Here is a 14,954-nt window from a genome sequence, read left to right on the forward strand (position 1 = left end):
TGTTTCAGTGTTTTTATTATTGATCCAAAATTACATTGTTATGTACGTTATAGCCAACACATGTTTCACCCTGTAAAGGCATGCAAGCCTACGGCGTTTTCAAGGCTATATGAAACAAAAAACATTAAACCATTTTGTCATAAAGTTATTATTACTACATATATTTTTTTAAAAAATAGGGTGTTGTTACCGACAAAAGGATCACCGTGTGACTTTGTGATTCAAAGGAAATTTGTATTCCACCATGAAGAAAAGATGTTGAAAAAAGATCTCCTGAAGAAGGGTAAAAAGAGTAAAAAGAATGCCCCATGCTTAGGATAAGTGAAAATAAAATGGTTGTTTTATAACAGGGAAGGGCTACTTGTGACCTAAAGGAGCCTTCCCGGTGTGTGTTTTTTAATTGGTACATTAATTGGCACTGGCAAAAAGTAAGCATCCTCAAAATGCATTTTTACAAGTGTTCTCCATAGATTGAATAACCAATAATGTATGTGTAATCACACTTTTCTTCAGTAAGGCTTTCTGAAAAAGAAAAAGTGAATAACCAATGTGAGCTCACAGTTGTATGTGCCGAATGGTGAAGAACAATAAGTATCTGAAACGGTAGAATGAACGCCATCATATGATATTCTTCAATGTTGTTTCAATTGCCAAGGCAGTAATAGGTGTGTGTCATCTTGGAATGCGCTCCGTCCATGTGCTTTAATGTAGCTCCCAAAAAGCTGGAGCCACATCAGGCACCCCAAACTAGGATGCACAGCTGAAGTATATGTAAACCATCCAATGAAGTTCAAACTTTTCCGTCCATTTTTAATCACATTTGTTTCAGCAGTAAAAAAGTGAACAGAGCATTTGAAAATGTTTTTGTTTCCATTATCCGCTAAAGTTCGAGTGCCTGCCTGACTTTACTCATGTGATACACAGAGGTTCAAAATTTCGTACAATCCAACGTGGATAATTTAATCCCAATGCTTTTCGTGCAAGTGCTGCCCTTCCTCAGTGGTAACTACAAAGTAAAATCAGAGTAAACCCACATGTTATAAATGTACACTACTAAACATTTTGAAAAACACCAACAAATGTGTCTCAGTATTGTGCCCCCATGTTCAATATGCAATGTTCAAACATGTGCAACCTCTATAGTACAAATAAAACTTTCTCCCAAAGCGTTTTACAAAAGAGCATGACTGGTTCTCAATAAATACATGCACTCTGTACTGCTTGTGCAAAAACCGGACCCCCAAACTCATAACCAGTGCTCAATAAACCAGCGGCATGGAGCGGAAAAAATTAGGTTCATTGGAGTGGGGAACCTTTTGATGCAAGTGTGACTACAAAGGACACCACCCCCTCCCTGACCAGCCTACATGTATCCCCTTAAGTATAGGGTTTTCCACGATAATCATATGGTAAAAAACACAGGTAGGACTCACTTGGGTGATTATGTTGTTCGGTGATGCACCTGCATTACCAGAAAGGATAAACTGAGCCTAGGGATCCTTGAGTCCTGACTAATGCCCCAGACCAGTTTGGCTAATTATTGAGGGCAGAAACATGTTGGTGACCTGCAGACGGGTTTGAGCCATTGCGCTCTCCCTACCTGCTGAGCTAAGTGTTTTTAGTCCTACCCAAAGTCCTCACAAATAAAGGTGATAACCGAGGAACTTTAAGGACAAATGAAGGTGATAACCGAGGAACTTTGAGGTATTTTTAGATTTTCTGGATCCCGTCTGTCCAGTAAGCTTTTTGTAAGAAATCCTTCCTACTGCCCAGTCTTCGTGGAGGTCGCGTCCGCCCTGGTAGTACCATCTTACCAGGGTGGGGAGAGGTTGCCGATGATGAAGCATGACACTATTATGTATGTTTTACATTAAGGATGGCCTTCCCTTTTTAATTTGACACTCACTGAATTTAGTGATAACGGATAACCCCTCTGGTAATTTAGGACATGGTAGTCTCCATATATCTGTGATTTTCTTTGCAAGCACCCTACTTGTATGTGATATATGATTTGTTTACAGGAGGGTTGTATACGTGCATTGACCTTCTCTTCTCTATTTCATGATATCAGCACAAAAGCCTAGATATGCCTAGATAAGATCCTTTCCCTTACCGGCTCAACCAGAACTGCCAAATCAAACTTTGCAAACTGCATGCTTGGATGAAAAATAACTTCCTTAAGCTCAACACAGACAAAACCAAAGTCCTAATCTTCAGCAACAACCACTCCCTCTGAGACACCTCCTGGTGGCACTCTGAATTTGCCCACCCACCCCTGCGGACCATGCAAAGAACCTCAGGATCATCCTGGACACCAACTTCTTCATGAGCAGACAGATCAACACCCTCTCTTCATCATGCTTCCACATCCTGTAAATGCTATGCAAGGTTTTTAGGTGGATCCCACTGAACACCAGACAAACAGTCACCCAGGCTCTTATCACAAGTAGACTTGATTACAGAAACATCCCCTACATCGGAATCCCACCCCATATCCTACGCCAACGCCAAACCACCCAGAACGCCACCGCCGGACTCATCCCTAGCATCCTGCAAAATAACCACATCTCTCCACACCCCACAGTCTCCATTGGGTCCCAGTCCAGGAGAGATGCAAGTTCAAGCTACTCACCCATGCCTACAAAGCCCTCCACAGCACCAGTCCAGCTTACCTCAACCTCCAGAAACCTTCGATCTGTTACCCAGGCAAGAGCACATGTGCCTCACTTCAAGAAGATGAGAAGTTGAGGACGCTCTTTCTCATACCTCACTGCCAAGAACTGGAACACCTCAGAACCTCCCCCTCCGACATGGACTTCCAAATGAACCTTGAGACTTGGCTCTTCCAGACAAAATGGACATGATCTCCCCCCCCCCCCATCCGGCCTGCCCTACTGAGTGCCTGGACACCCTCATGAGTAATTAGCTGTGCCCTACAAATTCACATAACATAACATCTTGCTCTCTGTGTAAAAGGAAAGGCTAATCAGTAGGCATTGGAGGATAGCAAGGGGGATGAGGGATTCTGACTTGTGTTGCACAAGTACCTAAAGCTGATAGCATACACAACATGTCACTTGGGTGACTGGTGGATCCAATGATATATAAACATATTTAAGTTGCTACCAAAATAGTACCTGTCTGTTGTAAAACTAGAGATATATTACATGATCTTGCAACTTTTAGGTTTCATTGAGAATTAAGGACAATAGATAGATAACAGACAATTGGCCACAATATTGTTTTGTCATCTTTTTGTGCATGATGTCCTTTATCATAACGTATTCTGCAAAGCTAAATCTGAATAGAAGTTGAAAAAAAGTTGCTTAAGTATTTGTGGCGCCAAAAATATTTTATGGGAAAATGTTTCCTTCTTTTCTGATGATCAATATTCAGCTCGAGACAATTTGAAAGTAACACAGTGTTAATGTTCTTACACATATTGATGTAGTATTTTTTAATGTTTCAGTACGACTTCAGACGTTAATTTGAATGGTTACTTCATCCCCAAAGATACATGTGTTTTTGTCAACCAGTATCAAGTAAATCATGATCCGTAAGTACAGCCTATTCTGTTTCTAAAAACACATTGAGTGAATTAAAAATACATCTTCTTCTATGATGTGTGTGTGCATCGAAGAGAGTCTAGATTAACGATTGTCAGAATTTGTTTCAAACTAATGTGGATGTTTTGGCAGATTCTATGTCACGTTTTGTGACACAGAAATAAGCTCTCCGTTTAAAAAAAATGACCAAAAACATTTATAGACCAATGGAATAAACGTACCTTTTGCAACACATACAACAAATAAAATGTATGTCTAGTTGTAGATCGATGACTTCAAATTTCATAAATCTGTAGATGTATTAGTGTATCCAATGAAGCTTTTTCCTGCTCAGTTTAGCATTTTCCTCTGGGGCTATTCAGACCTTTTCTGAATTAGTAGGTGGGTCTGTGAGTGAGTCATTGAGTGGTTGAGCCGTCTATAGTGCACATTGTAGAGTTGATTCAATATTTTAGTTTTGACTCTTGATGGTCATGGTGCTGTATTCCAAAAAACAAAACACTGTCAATCGCAGAAATTAAGACCCAGTGTAGAATGCTGTTGAAAAGAAAAGTTGAGTTTTAACAAAATGTCTAACCCAGCAATATAAACTAATAGTTCCCAAATGAGATGGTTCTGGTGACTAGAAACATGTCTAAAGATAATTCTAACTCATGTATCGTATAAAACGTTTTTTTATGTATATTGTTGTAAAGTTGAGTATTTGTTTTTGTATTTATGGGGAATCGTGCTTGATTTTTCCGAAGTATGTGAAGAGGGTACCCTCTTTGTAGAAAGTCTTGTTAATGAGACCCAATGGGTTAAACCTGAATCCTGCATGGGGTCATTAGAGATTGTGTGTTCTATTGGCAGCATCTTCTCATTATATGAAATTGGGTCAACAACTTACAGACTTATTTAGTTTACCTGCACGTTTTGAAGAACTGTAAGTATCCTCATTTGCATTCTTACAATCATTTATCACACACTTGAAGGCTCTTTTGGTATTTTAATTTTGAAATTGGTGTCCAGATCCATTGTTGACTATGTCACACAAGTAGCTGCTGGCAGAGAAAGAAGCATCCTGAACTCCTCATTAGTTTAACTAAGTCACCCATTCGATGATAAAGCTAAGTCTCCATGGGCCGTATTACAGAAGGTAACCGGGGGGTGCATTGGGTTTTTGCGCCCGCTTTGCACGCCTCCGGGGCACTTTGGTATTATAGAAGGGGGCGCAGACGCTTTTGCGTCCCCGTCTATAATACCTATAGCGCTGGCACACTTGAAGCGCCAGTGCTACCTTCAGAGGGTGTTCCCTCATTTGCATAGGGGCATGCCCTATGCAGATGAGGGAATTCCTTTGACTCTGCGCCCGCGCCGTAATACATAATGCGTTGCCCCCAATGATAATGTGTAATACGGCCCTATGTGTTTAAGTGCAAACTACATGACAGGTGAGCCACCTTGTAATTCTTTTAAAATAGCACGTCTTCAAACAAAGATGGAGTCACATTGTGACCTACTGTTCTGTGGGTGTATGTTACATATTGGTGACTTCGGTATGCAAGGCACTGGTGTTATGGCCCCTACTTAAAAAAAAGATATCAGCAAATGGTTTGCTATGCCCGCACTAACGTGTGGTATTTGCAGCCTTGTAATTGGTGTGACTGTTCCCTCCTTGGTATTGAAATCTATTGGTCCCAGGACCCAAACTGTCCCACTGCGCTCATCTCCTCACTTTGGAGCACAAAACACATGCCATGGATAGGGTGGAAGCATGCGCTGCTTTTCTCTGGTTTATTTGTCTGGGAAGAGGGTTCCATTATACGAGTATGTGCAGAGGTAGAATAATTTACCTTATATCTATGGGGAACACTTATATGCAAATGAGCCCTAGCCATGGGCTTACCGGATGCCCCCACAGCCCCTGCGGTGAGGGGGTACACAGCATTCAACTCAAAGGGGGCTCACTTGGACTGGCCAGCTGCAAAAAAACACTCAGAACTGCAGCAAAGCAGTGAGGGACTGGGCAAAAGGGACTCCCTCACCTTACCTTGCAGGGAGGCCCCCTGAAGATTTGTTATGCCACTGGCCATAGCACATCAAATGTAATAATACAATGGTGTGCTTAATGTCTCTTCAAAATGAACAAAGAGTGACTATGCAATGCAATCAGAACTATTTGGTGTGCCTATTATGTTCTACAAACCCATGTAGCTATAGCACATAAACTGTATATAGAGTAAATATAAGCAAGTGACTCTATTAAAATTGACAGAGCATATTCATAATATAGTGAAATAACATGAAACAAGCATTGGCAAAACCAATAGGCTTCGTCTGTGGGACCTACTGACTTTGCCATTGCCTTTTGGCGATGTTGCACAGCATCAGCAAGATGCTGTGCAGCATGGCCAAAACAGATTATGAAAAACTAGTACAATAACACAGCTGCAGTGGATTCATCATTTTGTAGACGGGTTCATGCATGATGACGTTGCGTGCATCCTTTATTATACATGCGCATCTACAAAATGTATGGGTGTCATTTTTAAATCCCCATTTTGAGATGAATCTGTAAAATAATAAAAATGAAAGCGCAGTTGTGCAAAACTGCTTTTATTTTAGGCAGTGGGGATGGCTGCAATTTGCTGGCTGGTCCTCCATGCAAAAAAGTAGTTTAAAAAAAACAAAGATATTGAGTGTGGGGGCAACAGAACAACATGAGGAAGGGAAACATAGGGGCCAGCGAAAAGGCACACAAATTAAAAAGCACAGTAGGCAGAGAATTTGGCAAAAGAGAAGCACACAAGAGTTGTTGGAAAATGGCCCTCTCTGAAAGGTCATCCCATAACCATTTGCCTTCCTCCTCCTCTTTTTCTGACCTCCTTTTTCTTGGCTCTAGGACTCTGAGCACTATACCACTGCTAACCAGTGCTAAAGTGCATGTGCTCTCTTCTCTAAACCTGGTATAATTGGTTTTCACTTGTTTGGCATATTTAATTTATCTATAAGTCCCTAGTAGAGTGCACTACCTCTACCCAGGGACTGTAAACTCAATGCTACTAGTCGACATACAACACTGATTGTGCCACACACATAAGTAGACCTTTAAACGTGTCTCAGGCCTGCCACTGCAGAGCTTGTGTGTGCAGTTTTACTGAGACTCTGACTTGGCAATTAAAGCCCTTTGCCTATGCTGAAACACCCCTTTTATTACACATAAGTCACGCCTAAGGTAGTCCCTAGGTAGCCCATAGGGCACGGTGCTTTGTAAGTAAATGGTAGGGCCTGTACTTTTAAGTTTTGCATGTTCTGGTAGTGAGAAACACCTACATTTGTTTTTCACTACTGTAAGGCCTACTCCTCTCATATGATAATGTTGGGAATTCATTATTACACATTTAACCTGTAATTCCTGGTTGAAATGGAGTGGCTATGTCATGGTTTATGTATCTGAATGGTAATGATAAATTCTCTTTACTGGTTAAGTTGGAATTGACATTACTGTCTTAGAAAAACCACTTTTAGAAAGTTGGCATTTTTCTGCTGTTACAGCTCTGGGTGCCCGCAGCCTGTCTACAATACACGTCTGGGGTGGGCATTCCCTCTAGACAGCCACAAACACCAGATAGTTAGGTGTATCTGAGTACTAATGTGCATTCCAATAGCTCTTCCTGGACAGGAAGGGTGGGGCTGACAATTAAACCTGAATAGGCAGTGTCTAGTCCCCACACAAAGGACTGATTACCCCCGTCTAATAGTCTGGATCCAGGGCTGAGGAGAAAGGACCTTTATGCACTTCAAAGACCCTCCTTTGAAGTCAGCCCCACTTCAAAGGCAAAACTGGTTATAAGTACTGGGTCCCTGACCCCCACAAAATCAGGCACTATTGGACCTGTGAAGATCTCCGCCAGTAAGGAGGACTTCTGTGCTGCTACAAGAACTGCCACTCGGCTGGACTGCTGCTCAGAAATAACTTCTTTTCTACTCTGCTGTGCTGCCTTTCGGCCTGCAACCCTCTACCCTGGTGAGGAAAAGAACTCAACCCATCTCACTTGAACCCAGAGTGACTCCAAGGGCATGCTGGCTTGCCCCCTGTTATTAAGTCTCAGGGACATACAACCCTGCAACAGCACCTGGACTCTGCCATCTTTGAGTCCTGCCCTGCCAAGTGGTGCCTATTCAGTCCTGGGCCCTTGGACGTGAGGTTTTCTCTGCTGCAACTCTCAATGAGGATGCATCGCCGCTGTTGCGCCAGTCAGAACTGGTGCATTTCACCTGATGATGACTCATCACCCACCTTCAGTGCTGCTTGACGACATTTTTCCAGAGTGCACGGATCGGCGACGGTGCATCATCTCCCTTCTCCTTGCATCTTGTCCTCGACGTCGACGCAGCCCCCTCCAAAGTACTGTTTTAGCGGGCGAAGGCTGTCCCTGTATTTAACCTATGCTCCATCGTGGTCTGCGTGACCTTTTGGATTGACTCCGGTAAAGTGCAACCAGATATCCCGAATTAGCACTTTAAGACTCTAAAGCACTATATTTTTGGATATTCTTTAAAAACTCATAACTCCTGTTCTACTCATTGGATTTCTGTCATTTTGCTCTTGATTTTCTCATAAAATTGTCTATTTTTCGAAAACAGTGTGGAGTCTTTTTGTGGTAATTCTATTATGTTACTGTGTGTTGTGTTGCACAAATAAATTATACATTACCTCTTTAGATAAGCCTGACTGCTCTGTGCCAAGCTATCAGAGAGTGAGCGCAAGTTATATTTTAGTGTGTATCTACCTTATCCTGACTAGAGTGGTGGTCTCTACTTGGACAGGGTGCATACCTCTGCCAACTTGAGACCCCATTTCTAACAAGAGACAGCTTGCAAGAAGTTAGAGATAGCAAAGTGAAGTGCAGGGGACAGTTACTTGGTGACGGGAGTAGGACATGAGGGACAGAGCTGGAAAATAGATGCAGTCCTAAAAAGAAAAAAAATGTAGTTCTCTAAATGTGAGCAGAGAAGGAATAAGAGAGTGAACCAGAGGGTAAAGATGCTATGCTCCAGGCAGTGCTTAATTTGAAAACAAAAATAATAATAAAATGCCAGGGCTCACATCAGGAGGCAACTCCAGCTTGCCCCACACATTGCCCCTACTATGGTGCCAATGATAGTAACAACACAACTGCTAACCATCACACTCCTGAAAGCCTGAAAATATGGACTATTCCAGGCCCCCAAAGCTATAAGAATTGATTGGGCAGCAGTCCTTTTTAATATATATTGAATTAATAATTAACTGTTGTTGTGGTCATCTCTAACTTTGCCAGACAGCGCAACCTTGTGGCAGGCAGTCACAAGCACCGATGATGATAATTAAGTGCCGGAAACCACCAACTCAAATTTAAGCACTGGGTCCAGGGCAGGGGAAGACACAAGATGGATGCTTTGAGACAAAGAAAGTCATTGAATAAGAAGCAAGCAAATGAGAGTGACAATAAAGCCAACCAATGTTAAGCAGTGGGCGTGCTATAAGCCACTAAGATATTCGTAAGCCCACAACACGTCTTTTGCTACCAGGCAGCATGCAGTGCCTGGAAAGCTTGATATAAAAAAGAAAACATGCTAACATTTAAACCAAAATGGCAACACTCAGTAAAATATTTCATTAAGTATCATGCAATTTTTTCTGAAACTTTGAGGGTAGAAAAACAAAAATATCCTAAGCAAATTTACAGTTATCATTGGGAAAATTCTGCCCTTGATACTCCGAGAAAATAGTCTAGAAAAAAGTTTCAAAAGTGTGATTCAAACCAAAAGGTATAAAAATCCCATACATTATTGAAGAACATCCAGTTTTACAACAGTTCTCCATCAGTGCCACACAATTGATATTTTTGGATGAAGTTTAGTCTAATTTTGGTTAGTAGGTGATATATTTATAATTAAATATAATCAAAAATTACACGAAAGAACATTTTTTAGTAAAAATTGATAGCAAATAGGATCAGTATATTTAATAACATATATGAAACACAATTTGATGGCGTAACTTCAATCGACAAATTGGTGAGCTATTATTTAGCATATCTCTAAAGAAGAAGCTACAAAAAATGCTAATTAATTACACAGATGCTCAGAATACTTGCATGGTAATTAGATATGGAATCACTTAGCAAAAGGCTAAATCATGAAAAATTGGTTTATTAAATTTCAGGGCCCACATGTAGCTAAAGAACAACAAATAGTTAGAACTCCCAGTCCATGATACACCTCTGTTGCTATGAGTATAAAGAAATCAAACTCCATTTACTTGCTGGAAAGTTCACTGGTAGCTTTGTCACTGCAGAGCCTGCGAAGGCAAGGATGCGCTGCTGAGCATTTATCTTCATATGGCCTCTGGGTGGAGGGTAAGGACAGGTGCATTACTCTGTCGGGAACATGTTCTGAGATGCTAGGTGACATGATTGGGGTGGGGTTTCAGGGTTATTTGTCCCAAACCATCATGACTGTCTTCAGTTGTGCTTCTTTGGGTAGTTCCCAATTTAACATGGTTTCCTTTTCTTTCAATGGTGTGTAGAATTCCATTTCCTGTTTTTAGGTATTGAAATTACTGGCTAAATTACTGGTTAGATAGCAACGCTTCGAGTATTGGCTTTTTTTGGCCGGCATATTCTTTGCATTTTTTCCACTTCCTGTGTGTTTTTTCTCTTGCTTACTTTACAGATTCCTTCCTACTGGATTTCAGTGTTCCTCTTGGTTATTTTTCTTTCTGACTCTAGTCTGAGTATTGTAATCAAACCTCAAGGTGCACTGGCTTCTCTGCATCAACTGCTACATTGTTACTGTCATCTGTAACTCCTGCATGTAGGTTTTTATACCTCAAGCTTTTTCCTCCAATTGGTGTCATCTTTAATGAGATGCAGGTGATTTTCAAGTTGATGTAGGCTCCCAAAGGTAGAACATTTATTTGCTTAAGGAGCGGGTAATATGGTCTGAATTTTGCATTAAAGACGAGCTGGGTTGCAGCATTTGAACCAGCTATGAGAGGTTTAGCTTATAATTCTGGTAGACTGGCAAGGAGAGATTTGTCTCCATTCATATGTGGAAGGATAAGGGATTGAACAGAAGTCCTGAAATTTGCTGAAGAAATAGAAGATTTTACTTTCCTTCAGCCGTGTAGTTAGTTGAATACTGATGTGGTGTTTCGTCAGATTGAGGTTAGATCTGATCTGATGCAGATACTAAGGATTTTCACTAGAGATGGTGTGATGCACCATGGGCAAAGGGAATTGAGCCATTTTAGATTGGTAGCGGAGAGAGTTTGTTTATAGTTTGGATTTAGTTTGAGAGAGAAGGCTGACATCCATTTAGTTATTTCTTCAGAATAGAACTTAAAATGAATATCTGTGGGAATGGAAACTTTGAAATATAGCTGACTGTCATCAGCAAACTGAAGTAGAAGCTTTTTGAGCAGGGTGGCATATGAGCACCCGATTCCGAACGTTATTACTTCTACAAATAGGTGCAACAGTGTCTCCACCCAGCACTTCACCTGCTGCACAAGGTGGTGGCGACAGATTATGCTTCCCCCTGACGACTGTCGTCTGCTCCTCTCCGAGGCGCCCATGTTGCGATGTCGATACTGTGTCGATACTGTGAGGTGCATGGTGAGGGCGTGGGATGGATTCAACTGCAAAACCTGACTGCCTACCCTTTACTCACCAGTTCTACAATTTGCGTGAAATCCAGCCTTACCACTCCTCACCCCCATCGGATGAACAGGCCTGCCGGCAGCTAACACACATGAAATTGGGGACAATTGGGGCGTGGGGTTGTATCCTGGGTGGGTCTTTATTTAGTTGTGAGTCAACAGCCAGCTGTTGACTGGACACCCCTTGATGTCTTTCTATATTACCGGATGCAAGGTGTCTGTAGACAGGCACATGCTACTTTTCCTCAAGAGCCCGCTAGCCATTGAATTTGGCCTTTGCATCACCCTCCCCCAAGAGATTGATACTACAACTCTACTATACTTTGCAGACTACTGTCCCTGTTGCTGAGCCCATGGTGCAGTCAGAGTGACAGAGGGAGTTTAGCACCGATATCCTTAAGCAACAATGGAGGTATTGCTGCCCCAGACTGGTGCACTATCCCCAAGTTACAAGCTCCATCTCATACATATCAAGTTCTTGCACAGGCTTTACCATACAGCCCTCCAGCTGCATAAAATGTACATTGCAGTTGATACACGATGCCTCAGGTGTGGGGCAGACTTTGCTCATTTTCTGCATCTTGCCTGGCAGTGACCGAGGTTAGCGGATTATTAGACTTGAGTGTTTGAATGTATTTAGGAGTATACTGCTATTGTAGTGCCTATACTGCCTGAGGTGGTGTTATTGGGTATGTAGGAGAGCTTCTGCCCAGTGTATGCAAGCTTACCATCATGATCACTGACCCTCAGAGTGACTGTTGGATCAAGGACATTGCATACTGTCAGGAACAATTACTAGAATAGTGGCTCTTAATGCCCGCTGCCAGACAGCCGAAAAATATCAGGGCCTCATTTGAGACCTACCTGGCTATATACGCACACTGGCAGAGAGATGTTGAGTGATAACTTCAGAAGACTCCTGATATACACAGCCCAACCTTTCAACAGTATTACAGTGAGGCTACAAAGCTGTCAACAATTGTACACTGCATCAAACCTCAGATGCTGACGCTTGGATACTGACCCTCGAGCTTGATGATCTTATGAAATTGCTTATGTGATGTACACGGTTATTGCATATTCACCATTGATTTCTATACTACTTGGATATGTAGATGGGATCGATGCATGTTTTTGTTCTTGAATTTAATAAAGACCACTAATAACATTTAAACAAAACATAGTGAAATAGGAGATGTTGTTATCATGGACTATTTCACTATTTATAAAAAATAAAAAATGAGGTCAGAACTCAATTATAATAATTTATTACAGTTGGGTTCTGATGTCACAATCCATGCTGCCAGGATCCGAGGAGAAAGGCAGGTCATGTCACACAGCACAATTCAAGCAGCTGTTTAAAGAAAAACAAAAGTTTGCTTTTCTTACTTCTGCTATGTTTTTCTAACTTACAGTGACATGCACAAAGGAGATATGTAGTGCAACATATTTATTTTTAGCACTCCTTAGGTAATTATAGAAAAGATAGACTCTTTCTGCATGTTTCTACTTAGAGGGAACGATGATGGTGTGACCATGTATTATATGGGATAAAGCACCCCCTGCTGTTCATGATAAGTATATTGCAAGTCACCTCAAGGTTTAATACCTTATAAAGGAACTCCGCCTTTGGCCTTGTTCCTCTATATTGTCATGGCACTCTTACATGACTTATAATATCCCGCAGGGGGTACGTTATCCCATATGTATAAAGCAGACGCAATATCTGTCACATTTGTGATGAGTACCAGTCTGCCAAACGTTAAATCAAGTACTTTGCTGTTTATGCTCTTCCTGGATAAGTATTGCGATGTGGTTGATGATATAGAGTGCTGCAGATAGATTTAATATCTTCAGCAGGCACTCATTTTCAGCATCTAGTGTATTTAGGATATCATCTACAATTTGTAGAGCAGCTATTTCAGTGCGGCATCTGGGTCTGAACCTGGTTTGAAATTTGTTCAGGAGGGTTTATCATTGTTAAGAGAGTCAATTCACCTGGTTGTAATAGTAAACAGCGAACTGGGACCAAGGGGCATATGTATCAACATCACCATTTGCGATTCTCAAATAGCGATTTTTAAAGAATCGCTATTTGAGAATAGCAAAACGGGATGTATTTAAAAAATAGCAACATTTTTGCGATTTCTTAAAATTCCTTAATTGCGATTAGCAAATTGCGAAATCGCAATTAAGGAATACCTGCCCATTCATTTCTATGGGCCAGGAGACCCATAGGAATGAATGGGAAGTAATTCTTAAATAGCGATTCGCAATTTGCTAATCGCTATTTGAGAATAATTTCATAGGTGCAAGGGTGTCATGATGACACCCTGATGCACCCCTGAAATGAGCATGTGTGTGAATATGGCGCACAAACATGCCCTAAGGGCATGTATGAGCGCCACGTGGCACTTTGTAAAATTCAAAAAAGTGCATTTTGAAAGGAAATCGCAAATTACCACCAACTAGAAGTTGGTGGTAATTTGCGATTTCTTAAGGATAATTCGCACAACTTGGGTGCTTTTTACATATCATTTAAGAAATCGCAATTTGCGATTTCTTAAATGCTTATGCAAAATTAAGAAATCGCTAAATTAGCAATTCCTTAATTTTGCGATGGGATATTGCCTCATACATCCCGATTAGCGATTTTTTAATCGCAAACGCTGTAATTTTGCGAATCGCAGCGTTTGCGATTAAAAAATCGTTTGATACATATGCCCCCAAGTCACTTCATACTGTGTTTTTGACTATGTGCATGGTTCATAATTAATTATCCAGAGAGAGTTTTGCTAAGATGATTTTGCTTAAATTTACCTTTTTTTGCAACATGCATCTTTGATATTGATTCAGTGTTCCATATATTTATGCAAGAAGAGGGGAAAAAGGTTTCTATACTTTGGAATAGCATTCACAACATGTTTGACGTCCGATACTTAGGTTCCAATTTAGATATTGGCAGCAAAGATACTCTGTCATGGTGGAGTATCCTTATCGCCAAGATAATGGTCCACACGCAGAATTTAGATGTGGGTGGACCATTTGTGTAACCATTGCGGAGCCTACTCTGTCTCCGCCATGGTTGCACCCTTCTGATGGCCTAACAGAGTATGGGCAGTTAGAGACTGACCTTAATGTCCGCCCACCAAATGTAGATGGGCGGACATGAAGGTCAGTTTTCACTGCCTGTCATCACCAAGAAAACCATAGCAGTAAAGGGCAGTAAAAACTGTTTAATGTCCCCCTTGCTATCGGAGATAACATCCATGAGGGGCATTTTGTTTTCAAAAAGAAAAATCAACACCCAATTTGACGGATGCCTCCATCATGTTGACGAAGTGGTGCAACAAACTTTAAAAAGCATTGACAGGAACCGCATTGACAACGGTTCTTGCCAAGTTTTTTTACAAATGGTAGCCAGCTTGGCAATCAACTCTGAATTTGGCTGGTGGAGTAGCCTTGGCCTGGTGAACATTAAGTCCCATGCCAGGCAGACGGAGATGACTCAGTACACCAAATTATATATGGGACCCTTACTAAGAAAACTATGCATATTTCGTCTGTGCATCATATATTTTTAAATAGCTGCCATCATGAATGTTATGACGTGAAGGTATTGACCACTTGTGCAAGTGCTAACAAACCGTGTGCCTGCATATTAAGTATTTGCAATGATATCCATTCCCAAAAATGGA

General features: G+C 41.3%; 1 protein-coding gene across 1 annotated transcript in view; it reads left to right on the forward strand.

Moving 5' to 3' along the window:
- Positions 1 to 14,954, forward strand: part of LOC146866027 (cytochrome P450 1A1-like) — a 133,803-nt gene that overhangs the window by 99,868 nt on the left and 18,981 nt on the right. Inside the window, exon 6 of the mRNA XM_085633045.1 lies at positions 3,470 to 3,556. Coding sequence (XP_085489171.1) covers positions 3,470 to 3,556 — 87 coding nt within the window. The remainder of the gene's footprint in view (positions 1 to 3,469; positions 3,557 to 14,954) is intronic.

Source organism: Triturus cristatus, chromosome 2_1, assembly GCF_964204655.1.
Source record: "Triturus cristatus chromosome 2_1, aTriCri1.1, whole genome shotgun sequence".
Classification (NCBI taxonomy): domain Eukaryota; kingdom Metazoa; phylum Chordata; class Amphibia; order Caudata; family Salamandridae; genus Triturus; species Triturus cristatus.